This window comes from Cydia pomonella, chromosome 28 (assembly GCF_033807575.1).
Source record: "Cydia pomonella isolate Wapato2018A chromosome 28, ilCydPomo1, whole genome shotgun sequence".
Lineage (NCBI taxonomy): Eukaryota > Metazoa > Arthropoda > Insecta > Lepidoptera > Tortricidae > Cydia > Cydia pomonella.
In genome coordinates, this window is record NC_084730.1 from 6,938,529 (window position 1) to 6,961,149 (window position 22,621).

Below are 22,621 nucleotides of genomic sequence, written 5' to 3' on the forward strand. Positions count from 1 at the left end.
ACACATTGATTTATTGATTTTAAATCTTTCGCTCACAGTGATATATATCACTCATTGCACTCAGTAAATCTGTAGACTATATTGTTCATGAGTGAATAGAGAGAGATGTCAGTCAATCAGAAATACACAGCCATAAGTGCTACCAAGATACTTGTCTTCATTATATTCCTATGAAAACTTACCGTCTGAGGACAGGATAGCGGTTTTTTTCAAAGTAAGGGCTCCTCTACACGATGGCCCAGCGTAGGCCAGTCCAAGGGACGCAGTTATGCGGTGAAATGAGATAGCAATATCACTTGCTCCCTCTAACGCATAAATGCGTCCCTAGGACTGGCCTACGCTGGGCCATCATGTAGAGGAGCCATAAAAATCATCGGCTACAGACGTGGTGCCATATCATGAGGCTCTTCAGTTACGTCACTCAACGGCCTGTGAATGTGTTAAAAATGTAGTCTTTGTTTAGCAAGATACAGCGCTCCACCGTGCAAGAGGAGCAAAGACCCAATTCCGGTTCCAGAGTGTGACAGAGACAGCCATATCTACGAGTTGGTGGTCGTCAATGGAAACTACAACAGTACGTAATTATTTACTGTATGAGTACACAGGGTCGCCATGTAAGGAAAAAATTGAACAAAAAATGGCATTTTAAATGAAGGGATTATAAATTATTATGTAAGCTCGAGCTTAGCGTATCAGTACTAAACTAATGTCTGTTTTCAGAGCCCTGTGAGTTGGCAGCAGCCGTTGAAAGCGAAGCAAGCATACGTAGCATCAGAGACCGCCCTCCATTACCCCTACCTCATGGTAAATACTCATTTTCATATAATTCAATTCAATTTATTTATTTAAAAAACAACAATCGCCCATAATGGATAATTAAAAACTAGGGGAACAAAAACAGAAAGCGAAACAGCATCTATAACAATAACAATCACCTATGACTTTTGTCTTTTTGACTTTTGTATGAGTTCTAAATTTCCTGCTACCTAAAGGTTGTCTCGAAGAGATCGCTTTTTAGCGATAAGACCGCCTGTTGTTACCTGGTTCTATTTTCCTTTAAAATTCATTTGTAGTTTTACATGTATGTAAAATGTATAATTGTTGGTGCAATAAAGAATATTTACTTACTTACTTACTCACTTACTTACTTACTTACTTACTTACTTACTATCGCGGTCACGACCATGACCATTGACAAATATAAGGACGGGCCTGGCGGGCACTAAGAATAGTGCTAGTTCAGTGGTGTCACTCACGAATTCGACCCAATCGTGCAGCCTAACGCAACTAGTTGCGACCAATCGCGCGCGTGATGCGAACTCATCGACCATTCGCGCGTTAGACTGCACGATTGGCTCGAATTCGTGTGCGTGACACCGCTGTACTGGCCCCATTCTTATTGTCCGTAAGACCCGTCCTTCGATATACATGTCAATGGTCATGACATAGTCAAGTCATGGCCATTTTATCGGTGAGTCGTATCGGCCCGCTACAGTACCCAGAATGGAATTGGAGCTGGCCCACACTCTACAGAGCAACGACCACGTGCAAACAAATGTTAAAACGTTACGTATTCTATGAATACCGCAGAAAACCGCAGCCAAATAACACTAGACCCTTCCTCCTCCCGGTAAGTAAGGTAGCCAGAGCTCAACGAGCGGGAGGGGGGAAGGGGGGGGGGGGAGGGGTTAGGGTCGGCAAAGCGCATGTAACTCCTCTGGAGTTGCAGGCGTACATAGGCTACGGATACTGCTTACCATCAGGCGCGCCGTATGCTTGTTTTCCACCGACGTAGTATATAAAAAAAAGTATGCGCGTTGCCTATCCTTTTAAAAATCTAAAGGTTGAATCGAACTTTATCTTGTAAAGCCGCGTTTCCACTTCGTGGTCGGAACAGTTCTGAGCAAGACATCGTTCGTTTGGTAAATGGAAACACTCCAATAAGAAATGGGAAGAGCAAACATTTGCTAAAAACAATAGTACCTACAGAGGCCGAGAGAGGTCAGTAATATTTAATAGTGTAGAGGCCGGGAAACGAAGGGATGCAGGCTAAGTAGATAATAGACGACCAAGCGTAGCGAGGCCGAATAGGGATACGCGGCCGGCAGCCCCGTTTCTCGCCGAGATTTGTATAGTGCTTTTCTCAAACTTGCAGCAATTTAATAAAAAAATAAGAAACAGTCAAATTGTTTTATTCGTACCTAGGTTTACACGGCTAAAAACAATTTACGAATCTACTACTAATAATTGATGGTTGAATGCCGAGACGTTGTGACAAAATTTGACGTTGAAAAACAAATGAAGGTTACTTTACAGGCACAGTGTGTAAGGCTGTATGAAATTAATTTACATATCATCTTCACACATCGCACCGGATATATACGTTGTATTTCCCGACCTAATTTGAAGTAAGTCATGTCAACATGTAAAAATGGTCGCTCAGAGCCCCTAGTGTAATTATTCGATTTCGAAACGCGGCGTACGCGTTTGCGGTAAGTCTCATTTAGTATGTGAAACAAACTGACGAAACCGCGGCTACATATATGGTTATGATCTGTCATCTGTCAACAGTGACATTTACAATTTCTTTTTTCAGAAATGGAATCTGCCGATGCTATTCCACGTAAGTAATCTAAACAACAGCTTACTATAATTTCCCGTTTCGTAACCCTTGGTTACCTACCGAATTGTTATCAAATATAAAACGAAATATTCTCAGGTACCATGAATCTAGTATGGTTATGTATTGGGCATGAGTGGTAGATTTGATTACAGACCGACAGACACAGACAGACAACGGGACAGATGAAACTAAATAAAAAACTTGTAAAAAAATGTACATAATTAAGCGTAGTTAAGAAGCAGTGATTAGTCTCAAGTATTGATTAATTTGGGTTACGAAAATTAACCATGGGAATTTAATTGTAATATACTTAAATATATTGTACTTAATTCGTACACATATAAGTCTATGCGCACACGCAAGTATATAAGCACACGCTTATACACTTTCATGCATATACTCGTAACTTAAATAGAAATGGCTTGATTATCGTAACACAATGGAATCAATTAACTTCTGAGCAATCAGAGATCCTTGACATTGTATTTTTTTTTTGCAATTGCCTTTAGGCTTCTTTATTATTAATGTTTACAATTATACTCGGCCTTCCTGATTCCAATCTCGTCCTCGTGTGCAGGTAAAAAGCAGTCACGCATAGCATCCATAGCTACAAACTTGAGGCTCTCCATCACCGGCTCCAGCAACTTACGAAGCAAGAAGAGGGAGCTACCCCCACCACCCGTACAGATTTCTAAGAAAGGTAGATTATTTGGAGGTTATTCCTGTTTAGAGCGTTCCACGGGCCTGCTTCAAACTATCCGTCTACAAATCACACTTGGCCTTACCTGACTTTTACCTCGTCCCTGTGTGCTGGTAAATAGCTGTCACGCATGGCGTCTTCCGGCTCCAGCAATCTCAGGAGCATGAAGAAGGAGCTGCCTCCACCAGTGTACAGAGTTCCAAGAAAAGGTAGTAATAAGCTTATTTATTAGAAAGCCATTACTTTTTTTTTGTATATGGGAAAACCAACAGTGCTATATATATCTAGAACTTACAATAGAATTACAGAGCCAACTTCCTAGTTTATTTCGCATTTTTCTATTAAATCTTAAGGGAAATGTTTAGTGTCATGAAAGAGCGAAATAAAAACCATAAGTGTTCGACAATAGTTCTCAAAATTCATGATTCTCCAAGTCTAAAATACGCCTAAATGATCCTTATGAGCCCACGGGAAAACCCCAATCTTGTTTTTATGATTATCAGCTAATTGTTTATGTTGTCATTTTCATTTTTTTAAATTCCATAGCACCACCACGTCCACCAAAGCAGATAAATGAAGAAAGCCTCCCCGGCTCTCTGAAGCGACCGGCCAAAACCACGCCCGCGCCCGAGCCCGCTTCCACTCACGCTGCTTCTTCCGCACACGCCTTTAAATCCGGCACCATACCTAAGAATACTGGTAAGACATATCGCAGTTGACATGTCGCACATATCTCACATGTCGCATATGGACATGTCGGAGTGTAAACAATTGCATGGCGTTTTCAAGCAAAAGTGTTTAGTGTTTATTGTCCATAGTCTATTAGGCACTTAATTCAGGCATTTAACATTCAGACTTATCGAAAACCGATAGTCTAAAATATGCCAAGCATTTGCCTGAAAAGGCAGAGTATTTGATCAAAACAACAAGAAATGACATTTTTTTATTACAGCTAATGAATCTCCAATGTCAGAGTTGAAAAACGTTTTCAAGAACAGGAATATTGGAAAAGGTATTTTTACTTTATTTGGTCTTTAGAATTCTAAATACTTTTCATTTAGCTAATCGACTTTGTGCCTATTTTCAGATACAGCAACATCTTCCCCGAATGCTATTATAGAAAAGAAAAATCCACCAAAACTCCAAACAAAACCTGTCCAACCCACAAAACCAATTCAACCAAGACAACCACCAATTGCTGCCAAACCTGTTCAACAAAATCAAATGAAACTAATTCTACCAAAGATAGAAGCAAATTTAAAAACTGCTAAACCTGCCATAGAACCTGTAACATCACCAATGAAACCTCCTTTAGTGAAAAAACCGCAGCCAACATTATCAAACGCTTCTCAAAAGTGGCCGCCTGTCTCAACAGAAACACAACAGGCCCCAAGGTTGGCCCCTGTGAAACAAAAAGTCCAAAAGTCGCCAATTCAAAATCGGCTGTTGCCAAAACTTAACAGGAGACCGTTACCGCCTGATCCGGTGCCAGAGGAAGATATGCCAATATATGAAATGGCTGACGAAGGTAATCTTCTGGTTTATGTAATGGAAAGCTATTTATTATTTTTAAATCATATGCAGAGAGCAGCGGGGTCTTGGTATCCGATACTACTAGAGTCGGGCCGAGATAAGTTGGCAGCGATTTTGACAGCCCGGACAGTGCTAGTGTTATTTTAAACGTCAAACTTCTATGAAACTATGACGTTTACTTAACACTTGCACAGGCTATGCTATTAAAATCGCTGCCTACTTAGCTATGATCCTGGGTTCGAATCCCGGTACGGGCATTTATTTGTGTGAAGAGCACTGATATTTGTTTCTGAGTCATGGATATTTTATATGTATTTAAGTATTTGCATATTATAATTATATATCGTTGTCTGAGTACCCACAGGCCTTCTTGGCTTACCGTGGGACTTAATCAATTTGTGTATAAATTTCCTTATTATATTTATTTTATTTCTGTATTGCTTGGTTACGATTTGTAAACCAGTCTTACAAGGTTTATAGAACTAAAACCTTTTTGTCGTAACTTAGTTGCGAAATGTGAAAAAAAATATGTTTAAAATGCGTAATTTTAAAAAAAGTCATCCAATGTAGAAAAATTAAAATAGAATATTGGTGTGTTTATTCATAAAATAATGTATTTTATTAATATTGCAACCAGAAACTTAGTAAGATTTTTCTTTTTTTTTTCTGTAATTGTTGACAATATGTTTTTTTTCTCATTTTAGTTGACACGCCTGATACGGAAGATGATGAAGAATGGACATACGAACCACTAGAACAATACAACATATACAACATGTAGTATGTACATAATATGTAGACGACAATAATTTTAAATATTATAATAGGATTCATTTGTACTTACTCTAGTTTGTAGGTATAGCCATCAACTTATGGTTTATGTGTAAATATGTATCTTCGAGAACGCCTAAGGTTATTTTTATAATCTTAACAGGGGCCATCAAATAGCTGATCGCGGTCCAGATCTGGACCACCCACCCATTTTTCTTGCTTATTTAATAAACTCGAGTAGAAACGGACCGCGATGATTATTTAATTTTAACCTTTTGAACGCCACGCCTATTGTGCGCGGCGCGTAATCGTGAACCTTGTCGGTACGCATGAAGGTTGATATTGGGCTGTAGCCGCGCGCGTCATTTGACGTCTTTGGCGATCAAAAGGTAACCATACCATGATGCCGTATTTTGAGTGCGGGAATGTTACACACTACTGTAGGGCTAAGATGGTCGGCTCTTTATCATTTGTCACCATGCCTGTCACGTTCTGAAAAGTATGTAAGTGCGAAAGTGACGAGCATAGTGACAAACGATAAAAATGCAACCATGCTGCCACTGCTGTTTATTGTAAAATAAAGAAGAATAAGATATAAGATAGTATAAGACCTTTTAGCACAATTTTCCGTTCGTTTGTATATTATATTTGTGTATGATAAATTATGTTCCTTTTGTGCTAATAAATTCTTCTTATCATATTTTATCTTAAAACAGCGTCGAGTTCATAAATATGTCTTAATTTTTCACCTTAATCTAAACAATAAGGTTACGGAAGCGCTGGTGGCCTAGCGGTAGGAGCGTGCGACTTGCAATCCGAAGGTTCATACCCCGGCTCGTACCAATGAGTTTTTCGGAACTTCGGCCTAGTTTTCCCTCTGGGTTGGAGGGTCAGATGGCAGTCGCTTTCGTAAAAATTAGTGCCTACGCTAATTCTTCGGAGTAGTTGCCAAGCAGACCCCAGGTTCCCATGAGCCGTAGCAATAAGCCGGGACAAACGCTAGGAAGATGATGATGAATCAATTACAATAAGGTGAAAAAAATTATACATATTTATGAACTCGAGTGTACCAATCTATAGAATAATAATAATGTATAATTAAAAACAGCTAGTAAGCTCTAAATGTGCTTAGAATTGTTGTTATTAATTACAGTTTTTACCTTTTTTGGGTAAAGTAAGGACGCTAAGCACAAATAATGTCATACATTGAACCGATATTGCTGTCCCGCTCGCACAGTGTCATTGACATTTCCAGAAATATGATTAAAATAATGATAAGAACAAAGGGGTCAACGTACTCGTACGATTTAACCCAAAAAAGGGTAAACACTGTATAAATATGAAATATTTATTGTAAAATAGTTACAGTAAATATATTAATACACGAAATGAGTCCCGCACCCAAAACGGTTTTTCTTGTGATCTCTCTGTGAATGAGATATGTAATAGGTAATAAATAAGGTAGAAGTACTAGTGCTCGACGCTGCACTAGTACTCGACATGGGCACTTTATGTCAAAGTGACAAGGATTAAGTTCGAATACAGAAAAATCTTCGTTGTTCAAATTTAACCTATATTCCATGAAATAAAGTGCCCATGTCGGTGACTAGTGCAGCGTCGAGCACTAGTACTTCTACCTTACTCATAACTTTTTTCATATGACACATCAATTAAAAAGCTTTTTATATGATGTTATTTGTTTTTCTTAAGCGTTAAATCTACAAATATTTTTTTCGCTTTCGTAATGTAATGTCCTATATTAGTCTTTAGTATTCTTTCATTGGAACCGTTTTATTCTCAGTAAAGGATCTAAACTAAATGAAATTAGAAATTACTATTTCACACAAGTGCTGTATATATGTACCATAGACCTAGTATTATATAATGTGCCATACGCTTGCGCCCGTCAGGGACAGAACATACGCAATGCGACAAAATTAAAAACACGTTTTAACATTCCTGACAATGTAACAAAAACAACCTACGTAATTTGGTCTGGTTCATTGTTACCTACAATAAAAATCGGCCAAGTGCGAGTCGGACTCGCCCATGAAGGGTTCCTTTATGACGTATTAAAAAAAACTACTTACTCTATCTCGTTCAACATTTTACCACTTTGGATTTGGACACACATTTTACCACTTTGGTAGTGTCTCTCGCGCAAACTATTCAGTTTAGAAAAAAATGATATTAGAAACCTAAATATCATTTTTGAAGACCTATCCATAGATACCCCACACGTATGGGTTTGATGAAAAAAAAAATATTTTTATTTTATGACTTATTAAAAAAACTACTTACTAGATCTCGTTCAAACCAATTTTCGGTGGAAGTTTGCATCGTAATGTAAATTATATATTTTTTTTAGATTTGTCATTCTGTTATTTTAGAAGTTACAGGGGGGGGACACACATTTTTAGGGTTCCGTAGCCAAATGGCAAAAAACGGAACCCTAATAGATTCGTCATGTCCGTCCGTCTGTCCGATTCTGTCACAGCCACTTTTTTCCGAAACTATAAGAGCTGTACTTTTCAAACTTAGTAAGTGGATGTATTCTATGAACCGCATCAAGATTTTCACACAAAAATAGAAAAAAAACAATAAATTTTGGGGGTTCCCCATACTTAGAACTGAAACTCAAAAAATCTTTTTTCATCAAACCCATACGTGTGGGGTATCTATGGATAGGTCTTCAAAAATGATTATGAGGTTTCTAATATCATTTTTTTCTAAAATGAATAGTTTGCGCGAGAGACACTTCCAAAGTGGTAAAATGTGTGTCCCCCCCCCCCCCGTAACTTCTAAAATAACAGAATGAAAAATCTAAAAAAAATATATGATATACATTACCATGCAAACTTCCACCGAAAATTGGTTTGAACGAGATCTAATAAGTAGTTTTTTTTTAATACGTCATGAAATTAAAAAAAAAAATTTTTTTTCAACATACCCATACATGTGGGGTATCTATGGATAGGTCTTCAAAAATGATATTAAGGTTTCTAATATCATTTTTTTCTAAACTGAATAGTTTGCGCGAGAGAACCTCCCAAAGTGAAAAAAAGTGTGTCCCCCCCTGTAACTTCTAAAATAACAGAATGAAAAATCAAAAAAAAATATATGATATACATTACGATGCAAACTTCTAACGAAAATTGGTTTGAACGAGATCTAGTGAGTAGTTTTTTTTAATACGTCATAAAATTAAAAAAAAAATTTTTTTCGTCAAACCCATACGTGTGGGGTATCTATGGATAGGTCTTCAAAAATGATATTTAGGTTCCCAATATAATTTTTTTCTAAAGTGAATAGTTTGCGCGAGAGACACTACCAAAGTGGTAAAATGTGTGTCCAAAGTGGTAAAATGTTGAACGAGATCTAGTAGTTTAAGTAGTTTTTTTTAATACGTCATAAAGGAACCCTTCATGGGCGAGTCCGACTCGCACTTGGCCGCTTTTTCACTTTGGAAGTGTCTCTCGCGCAAACTATTCACTTTAGAAAAAAAAATATATTAGGAACCTATATACTTCAGACCTATGGATGCTGCAGCTATTCACAGTACATTAAATGTGCCGCTGGGTGTTGTAAGTAACATTTAAATACACTGTCTTTTAATTTTTTATACAAAAGATTTATATGAAAAGCGGCCAAGTGCGAGTCGGACTCGCCCATGAAGGGTTCCGTACCATTTATGACGTATTAAAAAAAACTACTCACTAGATCTCGTTCAAACCAATTTTCGGTGGAAGTTTGCATCGTAATGTATATCATATATATTTTTTTTTTTTCATTCTGTTATTTTAGAAGTTACAGGGGGGGGACACTTTTTTTCACTTTGGAAGGTTCTCTCGCGCAAACTATTCAGTTTAGAAAAAAATGATATTAGAAACCTTAATATCATTTTTGAAGACCTATCCATAGATACCCCACATGTATGGGTATGATGAAAAAATTTTTTTTTTAAATTACATGATGTATTAAAAAAAAAACTACTTACTAGATCTCGTTCAAACCAATTTTCGGTGGAAGTTTACATATTTTTTTTAGATTTTTCATACTGTTATTTTACAAGTTACGGGGGGGGGGGGGGGGGGGGGGGGGGGGGACGACACACATTTACCACTTTGTAAGTGTCTCTCGCGCAAACTATTCATTTTAGAAAAAAATTATATTAGAAACCTCAATATCATTTTTGAAGACCTATCCATAGATATCCCATACGTATGGGTTTGATGAAAAAAGATTTTTTGAGTTTCAGTTCTAAGTATGGCGAACCCCCAAAATTTATTGTTTTTTTTTTTCTATTTTTGTGTGAAAATCTTAATGCGGTTCATAGAATACAGTCATCCACTTACTAAGTTTGAACAGTACAGCTCTTATAGTTTCGGAAAAAAGTGGCTGTGACAGAATCGGACAGACAGACGGACATGACGAATCTATAAGGGTTCCGTTTTTTGCCATTTGGCTACGGAACCCTAAAAACGGTAGTCAACAAAGTCACGTCGCTTAGGACATTTTAGAAGTAGGCAGAAAGGACAAGTGAGACTGACAAGGACAAACAATAAAAGCGCTTTCTCTGCTACTCCTGAGAGTTCCATAAGAGAGTCTCGTTCGGTCATCACCCCCATTTCATTTCTATGTTACCTCTATGATCTGAATACATTTCGGGGTCGGATTATATAAAGCTAAAAGTTATCGTTCGTGTCATCCACGATGACGCGCAGATTTGTCGAATCTATCCTTTAATAACATGCGAATACGAGTTAAGGCACGCGTCTTCGTGAATGACACGATCTATACAAGTTGAAACCAACAACACAGGTCAAAAGGCCAATCGTCATTGACCAAGCAAGTATCAATAGTTGCTATCTGTATATGGAAGGTAGAGGCAAGGAACAGAATCTCCTTAAGCAGAATTGTTGCAATTGTAGCTGTCAGCTATAAACTTCCTACCACGCACAGCCAAACTGTGGAATGTACTGTCGCCTGCGGTATTTCCGGATCGATGCGACCTTCAAACCTTCAAGAAAAGAGCGTACTCTCATCTTAAAGGCAGGCAACGCACTTGCAACCCCTCTGGTGTTGCAGATGTCCGTGGGCGACGGTAATCGTTTACCATCAGGTGATCCGTCTGCTCGTTTGCCTCCTGTATCATATAAAAAAAAATTGTTCCAAATCTCTCCAGAGTAGCGCTAGAGTAGCTACTTAAGAACCTAGGCGTTATTGACGGAGTGAAGTGCGCTGTCTATGATTCGATTTTTTCTCAAGTATTCTAGGTATTGTAGCGCCTATTTATGGTTTTTTGTCGGACACTTTTTAGGGTTCCGTAGCCAAATGGCAAAAAACGGAACCCTTATAGATTCGTCATGTCCGTCTGTCTGTCCGATTCTGTCACAGCCACTTTTTTCCGAAACTATAAAAGCTATACTGTTCAAACTTGGTAAGTAGATGTATTCTATGAACCGCATTATGATGTTCACACAAAAATAGAAAAAAAACAATAAATTTTGGGGGTTCCCCATACTTAGAACTGAAACTCAAAAAATCTTTTTTCATCAAACTCATACGTGTGGGGTATCTATGGATAGGTCTTTAAAAATGATATTGAGGTTTCTAATATCATTTTTTTCTAAACTGAAAAGTTTGCGCGAGAGACACTTCCAAAGTGGTAAAAAGTGTGTCCCCCCCCCCGTAACTTCTAAAATAACAGAATGAAAAATCTAAAAAAAATATATGATATACATTGCCATGCAAACTTCCACCGAAAATTGGTTCGAACGAGATCTAGTAAGTAGTTTTTTTTTAATACGTCATAAAAATTAAAAAAAAAAATTTTTTCATCAAACCCATACGTGTGGGGTATCTATGGATAGGTCTTCAAAAATGATATTTAGGTTTCTAATATCATTTTTTTCTAAACTGAATAGTTTGCGCGAGAGACACTTCCAAGGTGAAAAAATGTGTGTCCCCCCCCCTGTAACTTCTAAAATAACAGAATGAAAAATCTAAAAAAAATATATGATATACATTGCCATGCAAACTTCCACCGAAAATTGGTTCGAACGAGATCTAGTAAGTAGTTTTTTTTAATACGTCATAAAAATTAAAAAAAAAAATTTTTTTCATCAAACCCATACGTGTGGGGTATCTATGGATAGGTCTTCAAAAATGATATTTAGGTTTCTAATATAATTTTTTTCTAAACTGAATAGTTTGCGCGAGAGACACTTCCAAAGTGAAAAAATGTATGTCCCCCCCCCCCTGTAACTTCTAAAATAACAGAATGAAAAATCTAAAAAAAATATATGATATACATTACCATGCAAACTTCCACCGAAAATTGGTTTGAACGAGATCTAGTGAATAGTTTTTTTTTAATACGTCAATAAATTTAAAAAAAATTTTTTTCATCAAACCCATACGTGTGGGGTATCTATGGATAGGTCTTCAAAAATGATAGTTAGGTTCCTAACATCATTTTTTTCTAAACTGAATAGTTTGCGCGAGAGACAGTTCCAAAGTGGTAAAATGTGTGTCCAAAGTAGGGCTCCTGATATCCGTGATACACGCCGATCCGTAGCTACGGGTTCTTAAGCCCGGCGGTACTAAGATCACGAATTTCACGAACACGCCAAGGTACGTACCTCGTACCTGCGTTCGCGACCGGATTCACGTGACACGCCGTGACCGTGACACGCCATGATACGTAGCCCGTACCTGCGTTCGTGTGCGGAGCTTCGGGCTCGGTTCCGTTGGATAGGTACTTATCGCACGTCTCGTAGTTTCGACACGCCCGGGAGAAAAATAAATAAGGCCTAGGTATTATTGAATTAAGTTACCACTTAGTATTGTATTTTTTGCATCGATTTGAATATAATGATTATATCTAAATAATTTATGGGGTTATCCTGTTTTTTGTATAACCAGCTAATGATTAATAGTCAAAACTAGCGACCTGCTCGTTGCATAGCACTAATATAAATATAAGGTGTAAAACTCCCTAGTAAGTATCATTATAATTATGAACTTAAGCAACGCTGTGCTACTGGTTGTCATTATTAAATCAAGAGAAGACATTTTTCTCTGTTAAGTATTAATGAAATGAATGAAAAAGCAAACTTGAACTTGTAAAAGCTTGCTACTATCAAAGAATATAACGTAGCCTAAATATAAACAAGGCAATCCTAATCCAAAGAAACAAAAGGGTCTGCAAATCTTCGGTAGGTATGATAAAATTGATGAAGGTAATACAGGTAAACAAATTCAACAAAAACACATGTACGGGGCCACGGAAAAAAAGTACGCAGCTGCAGTTCTTATCAGTTTCGGACTTTCGGGGCATTAAAGTGTACTGTTTATTTCTAGATTGAAGGTATAGTTTCTATTTTCCTCCGTGAGCTTCTACGGGTTATCGTCTTATCTATTGTTTAAAAACCGCAAAGGCGCGTGCCACTATAAAAAAATGGTTAGGCCGCATAGGTAGCGTTTATTGAATTACTACTCTATTGAGCACGGAATAAGATTCATTATGAACTTATACAGAATTCTAACAGAATAGCTGTCTGATCTCTATTGGTGCGTCTAAGGTAGGCGACTAAACGCTCTCAAACCAGCTTAACTTGTGACACTGCGATCCGAAACAAAGATACGTATTCGAAGACCTCGCTTGCACTGGTAATGCGAGCGCACGGCTAGCTAGCGCAAAGGAAGCAATGTTATGTTTCTCGAGGAGCAGGTAAAAAACAGGGCCGGTTTTTCACAAAAATAAACAATAAAACAATGGTAAAATAGTAATAAATATGTATATCCATTTAACAATCCCGCACTACTAATGTTAAAATAGACCTATATGTTATAATTATGTACACTAAAATAAAGATATTATTTACAATAGAGTACACATTTAGTAAAACATTTATACAAATTTATATTATGAGTCAACAAAAAAATAAGTAACATATACATAATAGTGTATGCATAAAATAAATAAATATAAAACAAAATATGCATATCGTTTAGAGTCAAATCACGCTAACTCTTTCAAGCAAACCATACAAACAGTGTCAGTTTGTTAGAAGTCTGAAGAACGCTAACTCTTCAGACTTATTTATTACTATTTTACCATTGTTTTATTGTTTATTTAAAATTAGCCTGTTTAAAGTTTAAAATTAGCAAACAACTGTTTAAACAGTTGATTATAAAAATGAGTATATCTCGTTATTATTGTAATTACACAAACCCATTCTGTTAGATGTGTACCTACTATTTAAATAGTGTTATGTTTTATCTCTTTAAATTAAACAACGTAAAACCACCCAAATATATTTGTGTGAAAATCCGGCCCTGTTTTTTACCTGCTCCTCGAGAAACATAACATTGCTTCATTTGCGCTAGCTAGCCGTGCGCTCGCATTACCAGTGCAAGCGAGGTCTTCGAATACGTATCTTTGTTTCGGATCGCAGTGTCACAAGTTAAGCTGGTTTGAGAGCGTTTAGTCGCCTACCTTAGACGCACCAATAGAGATCAGACAGCTATTCTGTTAGAATTCTGTATTAGTTCATAATGAATCTTATTCCGTGCTCAATAGAGTAGTAATTCAATAAACGCTACCTATGCGGCCTAACCATTTTTTCATAGTGGCACGCGCCTTTGCGGTTTTTAAACAATAGATAAGACGATAACCCGTAGAAGCTCACGGAGGAAAATAGAAACTATAATAATGACATATTATTGTTAGAGCGTTTTATTGTATGACTAACAAGCTAAGCCAACATACCGGTTTTTTTTTTTGGAGATAAGAAGTGCAGTTGCACGTGCAGACAAAGATAATAAGATTTGCGAGCGACTTATTAAAATGAAACAAACAATATACATAAGTAGCTGTGGGCTTTACCTTTTATTCGTGAAGTTGAAAGAAGTGACCGCGATGTTTTGTTTTACAAATTCGTGGTATTTTTTATTTAATCTGGAGGGAGCAGTTTAGAATTTTGAACTCACATTCATTGTCATTAGTTACTCCTGACATCATAGTTGGTCTCCTGACACACAGTGTTGTTGTATTATTTTAGCAACTCGTTTGTGTTCCTGCCGGTGAGTAAGGTTGCCAGAGCTCAACGAGGGGGGGGGGGCGGGTTTAGGGTCGGCAACGCGCATGTAACTCCTCTGGAGTTGCAGGCGTACATAGGCTACGGAGACTGCTTACCATCAGGCGGGCCGTATGCTTGTTTGCCACCGACGTAGTATAAAAAAAAATATATTAAAGTAGCTATTCATTGTAATTAATGTTTGGTTCTTTTCATTTACATATTACTCATTAATATTTAAAAGGCCTTACTATTGAAAATAAATTTTAATTGAAAAGTAATGAAACGGAATTAGAGCTATGAATAAAAAATTCATGATAAATATTTATTCGTAGCTCTTAGAGACCGCATCGTATCTTCACTCAACGTCGCGGGCGGACCGAACCGGCGTGTTCTTAAGATACGTGAAGCCGTGATCACGCCTACACGGATCTACACGGATTCACGTACCCTAATTTCACGTAGCCGAATGTCACGTGCGGAACGGACCATAAAACCGTTGCCGTGAATCACGAAACCGGGCGCACGGCTACGGGTTCACGAATCACGGACACGACCGCGAGCCCTAGTCCAAAGTGGTAAAATGTTGAACAAGATCTAGCAAGTAGATTTTTTTTTTAATACGTCTTAAATGGTACGGAACCCTTCATGCGCGAGTCCGACTCGCACTTGGCCGCTTTTTTGGTATATGGGGATTCTGTTCCTTGCCTCTACCTTCCATACCTCTGTAGTTTAAACCTGTAAAATGTTTAAATGTTCCATGTACTTTAATAAATAGGGGTCCAGATGTCTGATCCTGGGAAAGACAACACACACACCAATAAATAAAACAAAAATTGATTTTCAAATATATTTCAGTAATCAAAATATAATAATAGGCTTACACGGTAATAGTTACAAATCGTATCTCTTCTCGTGAAGTTTTCCAAAATGGCGAATGCGGGGATCCGGATTAGCAAAACGTTCTATACAGTTGGCGAAGGAAAAACGCCTAACGCGCTTAGACAACTAATAAACGCCTCCGATGACAGCTGTCAGATGGCTTAAAGGGCAAGTATCTAGAACGTAATTGTTTTAAAAAAGATCTGTCAGAACAAGGTCTTTTATCGGCGACGCTTCGCAGTTGACTGAGGCGTTTTTTTTAAATACACAAAACAGCGAAGAAACCACATTTAGCCCGAAAAAACAAAATATTTACATGCCAATAAATTACAATCCCATAGAGTATTACATATTTTTACATAAATCCTTAGTGCGTTTTATTCACAATGTAAATTTGTTTAAAAAAACGTCTTAAGTGCTACAGTGTTTTACTTTTTAATGTGCACTTTTTTAACGAAAATGTTAAAGACCGCTTTTTTAAATCTATTCATAAATCTATCGCTATTTATTATCGTCGGTTATTTTTTTAAATTAATACTTTTGTCCTGTAGTTTATTTTAAAAATGTGTTTATACTTATAAAATATGATTGTATGTATAGTTATATAAGTTATCCAGCTAGTTTTATGTACAATAGTCTTTTCGGCTACATATTTATATTTTAAATCTTTCTTTTAAAATAATAGGTTCATTGTAGGCAAGCACAGACGTCGTCAATTCCAACCTTCGGCCGCCATACTTTATTTTGATTTTTTTTTTCTCGTAATATTTCAAAGGCATTATTAAAAACATAAAGTAACCATTATGTTAAAGTATCCTTCGAACAACTTTAAGAGTTACGAAAAAGAGCTGCAAAAATAAAATAATTCCACTTTCGTAACTTTCGTACCTGCTTATAAGATGTATACTATCGGTAGTCAAAAATGCCTTTACAAAAAAATGCGAAAGAATAAGGAGTACATAACTAAATCATTTGATATCGAACTACCTAAAAAGTAGTTGTGGCGGCCAAAGGCCAAACTTAATCCTAACCAACCAAAACTCAGAGTATCACAAAATCAGAGTCGGAGAAACAAAAGTGAGGAACTTGAGTCTATTCAATATTTACATATTTTTTCTTATACTATTTTCTTTATCACAAATAAAATTCCGCGCTATTTTTTGTTAATTATGAGCAAATAGGTATACTTTTAACTACTATTGGTCAAGATTCACGATGAAAAGCACTGGTTGTAAAAAAAACTGGTAAATTATAAGTCTAAAGCCTAGAATAAAAGCTGAATGTCTGGTTTTCTTCTTGAAATCTTCTTAAACAGTAATAATAACAATAGCTTAATCAATTTGATCATTAATTATCATTGTTTGTATTATTAATTATTATTGTTTTGCTAACTTAGTGACTTGAATGCATATAAATATTCTTACATTTTGAGGCCTTCGCCCAGTGCCTTTGTATGAACGCGAAAGAGGTCAGTTTTGCGTTAAAAGAACAGAAGGCCTAGCCAAGATCACAAAAGGATCAAACTTGAGTAATGTATAAGTCACGTGACTTTTCATAGCATTTATCATTCCGATACATTTTTTGCTATTTATTTGCCATTAGTCATCTTGACTAGGCCCCCAATTATGCGTTAAAAGCACTAAGAGAAGTTATGCGCCTGATGGAAGTAACAAAAAATGCATGCTGTATTTGAACTCAATTCCGCGCAATAGAAAGGTATGGTCATTAGTTTGACAAATCACATACATTGGTTACGCGATATTTCCATATGAACTTCGGACTCAATTAAGATTTCTTTCTGAAAACCAGATTTGATAAGAACAAGACAAAAGTGGCTTTTAGGAGTAATCAATAGTTGACTAGAGCGTTTGATTTAAAAGCTCATTTTTAATAAACCGATAAAGCCACTTTTGCGCTGTTTTTCTTAAAAAATTATAAATGCGTAAGCCTAATGACGGGCACACTTTGATTTGTAAACACTGGTTAATCTACAGAACATTGTAATCTTTTTTGTTAAAAGAAAAAAGTATTCCAAATTTAGATAAAAATATTAAGGTTCGTAACTAACTTCACAGTTTCGTAACTTTTTCGTATGGCAAGGTATTATTTCATAATTTCCATAAAAAAGATGTACACTATAACGAGAAGCTTCAAACTGCGCCCGTCTACATAGTTTATGGACGCACAAAATATTTTACGGACGTTTCAATAAATAAAAAACCACGGTCTTCCTTCTGAGCATAATTTCTCTAAATTTATGCCTATCTAATTTATATTACACTTAAACCAATATGAACGGTTTTCATTACTCGAAATGTCGTACCATATCCAAACATGTCAGAAAGTAGATGGTAAAGGTAGAAAACCTTAAGGAAACTACCTAAAGAAACAATCTAACAAAAAAACATCGTCTCTGTAATTTTTCTGTTTCGTTAGAGAAACAAACTTGCCTCTCGTAAATTTCTAGATTTTTTAAAAGTGAAATTGTAAACAGCTTATAATTGACACTAATATAATGCCTTTCTCTATAAAATACAGTTTTCCTCATAATCAGTACAAATGTTTCAAAATAGTACGACATTTGAATAACAGTCTTCATGTCTCTTATTTTATCGCCCGACAAGATATCGTTTGATAAAAGACATGACACCGATATAACATCTGCCGCTCGATATACCAAGCATACAATACAAAGTGTATACTTAAAGCGTTTTTTGTCTATAAATAAATGATACTATAGTATAATTACATCTTGTTTTGTCCTCGCTTAAAACTTTTTAACTAAGTTTTCAAAGGTTTAAACAAAAATGCAAAAGATTTTAAATCATAATATTTGTATCACACACAATTAAAATAATTACATATAAGTAATAAGGTGTAGTAGCAATAGTAGGTTTTCTGAGAACTTAATAAAATATACTATAATAATTATATAATATTTATTCCAAGATCAGAAACCTGTCGAAGGTCTGAGGACAATAATATCACCTTGATCTAGTTAGACATGAAAATAATCCAAATTATAATGAAATATTTTTAGCCGCAAATTTGCCACTTTCGTAACTGTCATTACATTTTCGTAACTCGTAGGTGATGAGGGAAAATTTCTTAATATTTTTAGGCGAGAACAAACAAGGTCTAAATTTAAATAAAACATCCCATTAAGATACAAATTCCATAAGTAACATTATTTAAAAATCGCTTTTTAATCAAATTCTATACCATTTTTTTATTTACACATTTTACTTTTACTTCGTTTCTTTTCAACATTGTATTGTTTGGCCTATCCTAACGACTATTTTATAGAAAAAAGTAATACAAGCATTTTAAAATGAAAATAAATACCTAAGAAAAATACTTTTATATGGTTCGGAAGCTTTGTTTACAATTTATTTATTTACAATTAATTCTTAACTAATACAGTTTTAATGAGTATTGTAAATAACGAAGGTACATACAACATCAAAAAGTAAATTTCGCAATCTGTCAAAAAATCTGATTACTAGTAATAATCGAAGAATAAAGTTCCCAATAAACATTTATCTTAAACAGAATAGCTTCAGAACCATTAAAAAAGTTATAAAAAAAACCTGCCCAAAAATAGCTGCCAAAAACAAAAATAACATTATCACAAAAGCAATCTACTTGTTGCCTACAAGTATTTTAGTGTCAAATGGGTACCCTAGAAAGGAGTTCTATTAAAATACATAGTTACACAAAGATTCATAGACAAATCCATAATTTTTGTAAGACATCCAGCAGATATGTTCATGTATAATTAATTTGTTTCGCAACCCGGTTACGAAGAATCAAATCCTGTTCGAAACTAGATTACTACTCGATTAGTTTTTTTAGCAATATATAACAATTATAAATCATATACTATAATTTACATTCTTTTGTTTTCATAAGTACATCTTGCTCGCGTCCTTCCAACCCGGAGGGTAAACTAGGCCTTATTCGGTTTCCTCACGATGTTTTCCTTCACCGAAAAACGACTTTCAATTACTGATTTTTAAAAAGCTTCATCCTCGTGTTGTCCCGGCGTCTTGCCACGGCTCATGGGAGCCTGGAGTCCGCTTGACAACTAATGCCAAGATTTGACGTAGGCACTAATTTTACGAAAGCGACTGCCATCTTACCTTCCAACCCAGACGGTTAGTTTACTAGTTTAGCCTAGTTTGGCCTTGTTGGGATTAGTCCGGTTTCCTCACGATGTTTTCCTTCACCGAAAACCGACTGGTAAATATCAAATGATATTTCGTACATAAATTCCGACAAAGTCATTGGTACGAGCTGGGGTTTGAACCCGCGACCTCCGGATTGAATGTCGCACGCTCTTACCGCTAGGCCACCAGCGCTTCCGCGCTGATTTTTAAAAAGTGTTTTTCAATAATTAGACATGTCAAGATTGTTTACTTTTTTTCTAATGCTATACCAAGCATTCTCCGGATATCAGATACCGACGTTTTCTGCGGTATAGCCATTTTTTTCGTGACTTCATATCTGTTTCCATAAAAGTCCTTCGGAAAAGGCCTACATATTCATCTCGATGATGAGAGACCGTTAAAAACTCGTGTCTAGGTTTCCAAAGTGTGACCATTCTGCCCATTCTACCAATCTTTGTGTAATAACTGTTAACTGTCTGGACCTTGTCTTTGCTAAGATTTACGAATCGTTAGTTATAACTGACCAATAATAGCCCTCGTCTTTGCAATTACCTTAACCCTTTAATGCAAGTCATATAATAGTTATTTACGATACAAGTGCAGAAAATAGGAAATTACCCATTCGCACACGTATCGTACAACGTTTTACAGTATATATGGCCCTTTAAATTTTCGACACAGTTACGTAATGTGTTAATTATCGCACTAGTGCGGTACAATAGCACCATATGTACTGTAAAATTATTTGTTTTAATTTGAACTCTAGCTGTCAATAGTGTTGGATATCATAATTGCCCTGCATCGTATGCACTAAAGAGTTAAGAATTTGCAACATGTTGTAATATTGCAACAATTGCAATAAAGTTTACGAAATTGTCCGATATAACTGACCACCATACAATAAGCTATTCAAAATTGTCATTTCAGTTATAACTTGAACCTTATATATTTGCGCTAAGGTCGATAATCAATTAACAGCGTGTACATTACACATTAAGTAGGTTAATAGAACTCCCCCCCGCCCTCTAGCGGCCGCCGTATCATCTGACGGCCAGCGCGAGCGCCAGCAGCAGCGTCGCGGGCGCCAGGCGCTGCGCCAGGCTGTTGTACTTGCTGCTCTGCTCGCATGTACCTGTAAGGAAAGAGACGGTATGAGCATTCACACATTTCAGATTAACGATCGAAAATTAAGAGAAAATGTTTTTCCACTTTTAAATATTTTCCATTCTCCGTGATTTTTAGGGTTCCGTAGCCAAATGGCAAAAAACGGAACCCTTATAGATTCGTCATGTCCGTCTGTCTGTCCGATTTTTAAGTATGTTATTGACACAATGAAAAACTATGTTAATAGTACTTTTTTCAAAATTTGCAACACAAAAAAAAATTAAGCGAAACCTATAAACCTAGAATATATTATGCTGACGCGATCGACGTCAAAATAAAAGTGATTTGTTATGATTTAGTTAGTGGAAACCGTTTTCTCCCGAAATGGAATTTGATAGAAAAAGTACCGTTATTTCGTTTCTTCCCTCAAAAGAGTTCACAGCAATCTTCACCTTCCCATACAAACGGAGTTGCGTTCTCATTTTAAAACTACGTATTGGATTGTAATGAACCTTTGCACATACAGTGACATGAGTCACATGAGGTATATCTAGTCCTGTTGTTAGTTTATAAAAAAAAAAAAACGAAATAACGAGTAACGAGTTTATACAAGAAACGAAATAAAGCAAAAACAAGTTTAGTAAGAAAACTCAAAATTCGATGTATTTTTAACTATGGTAACTGAAGCTACATAAACTAATTGCAGGCATAGATATACCTTAGCCTATTGTAAGTACAAAATTTCAGAGCAATCTAGCTAGTCGTTTTGAAATGAGAGCGTGTAATATTAATAACTACGTTTGTATAGAGAACCAAGCTTGCTTAAAGAGTTTAAAGCGTCTTCTGAACTGCAACTCCAACGGTGTTACATGCGCGTTGCCGACCCTAACACTCCGCACCTTCGTTGAGCTCTGGCAACCTTACTCACCGGCAACACAACACTATGAGTAGGGTCTAGTGTTATCTGGATGCGGTTTTCTGTAAGGTGGAGGTACTTCCCCAGTTGGGCTCTGCTCTAGATCTGGAATGACATCCGCTTTGCTGTGCCCTACCACACAAAGCGAGATGACATTCACTATGCCCATACCTCTCTTCCTGTTTTGATATTGTATAAGATCCAGTGTCATTTGAATTTTAATAATCTGATGCTGTATTCACAATTATTTAATTTGTTGTGGCTTTGAACCGGTTGTAAAAATAGCTGTAAATACCGATTTATTTCAGTTTTACTCCGAACTTTCATAAGAACGCAAACGTTTTAAGAACTTTCTTGTAATCTAAATAAACCGGTTTATTCGACGAGCGTCTAGGCGGCCGGCCTGTGGTGTGCCGCGTAAACAAAGACATCGACATAGGGAGAAACCGGTTTTTATTGTTCTAGACCGGTTAATCTGACAAAAACTTAACGGAAATTTTCTTTTATAAACCGGTTTAAAAATAACGAACGAACGACCGAAATTAATATGTTTTGCGCTACGTACATGATAACGGTTTGGAAATTTAACCGGTTTCTGAACTGTGGTTCTAATATCATAAGCTCAGGATTTCTGAAGAGATCGCGCGAACTTTTCTACTACATAACTCTGAATTTAGGGAAGTGGCCCTATTTCAACTGTATTTTAGCCATGTTTAGACTCATTTCAAAAATGTTTTAGTGGCCTAATTATTTTTTATTAATACTTAGTATACTTACCATTGAGCGCGAGGAGAGAACAGAGGAGCGCTGGTGGCCTAGCGGTAAGAGCGTGCGACTTTC

The 22,621-nt window shown here is 36.4% G+C and overlaps 2 protein-coding genes across 3 annotated transcripts in view; one reads left to right on the forward strand and one right to left on the reverse strand.

The window, feature by feature from the left end:
• Positions 1-7,317, forward strand: part of LOC133533035 (serine/arginine repetitive matrix protein 2-like) — a 62,397-nt gene extending 55,080 nt beyond the window's left edge. The window contains exons 8-15 of one of the 2 annotated variants that reach the window (XM_061871947.1): positions 464-574; positions 721-804; positions 2,597-2,623; positions 3,201-3,323; positions 3,870-4,022; positions 4,276-4,335; positions 4,411-4,851; positions 5,561-7,317. In XM_061871947.1, the coding sequence (XP_061727931.1) occupies positions 464-574; positions 721-804; positions 2,597-2,623; positions 3,201-3,323; positions 3,870-4,022; positions 4,276-4,335; positions 4,411-4,851; positions 5,561-5,637 (1,076 nt within the window). In that variant the 3' untranslated portion in view covers positions 5,638-7,317. The remainder of the gene's footprint in view (positions 1-463; positions 575-720; positions 805-2,596; positions 2,624-3,200; positions 3,324-3,869; positions 4,023-4,275; positions 4,336-4,410; positions 4,852-5,560) is intronic. The other variant, XM_061871948.1, reaches the window with a different exon arrangement.
• An 8,229-nt stretch (positions 7,318-15,546) lies between these two features.
• The window catches only part of LOC133533081 (uncharacterized), a 333,016-nt gene continuing 325,941 nt past the window's right edge, over positions 15,547-22,621 (reverse strand). The window contains exon 16 of the mRNA XM_061872024.1: positions 15,547-20,893. Within this exon, the coding sequence (XP_061728008.1) occupies positions 20,802-20,893 (92 nt within the window). The 3' untranslated portion in view covers positions 15,547-20,801. The remainder of the gene's footprint in view (positions 20,894-22,621) is intronic.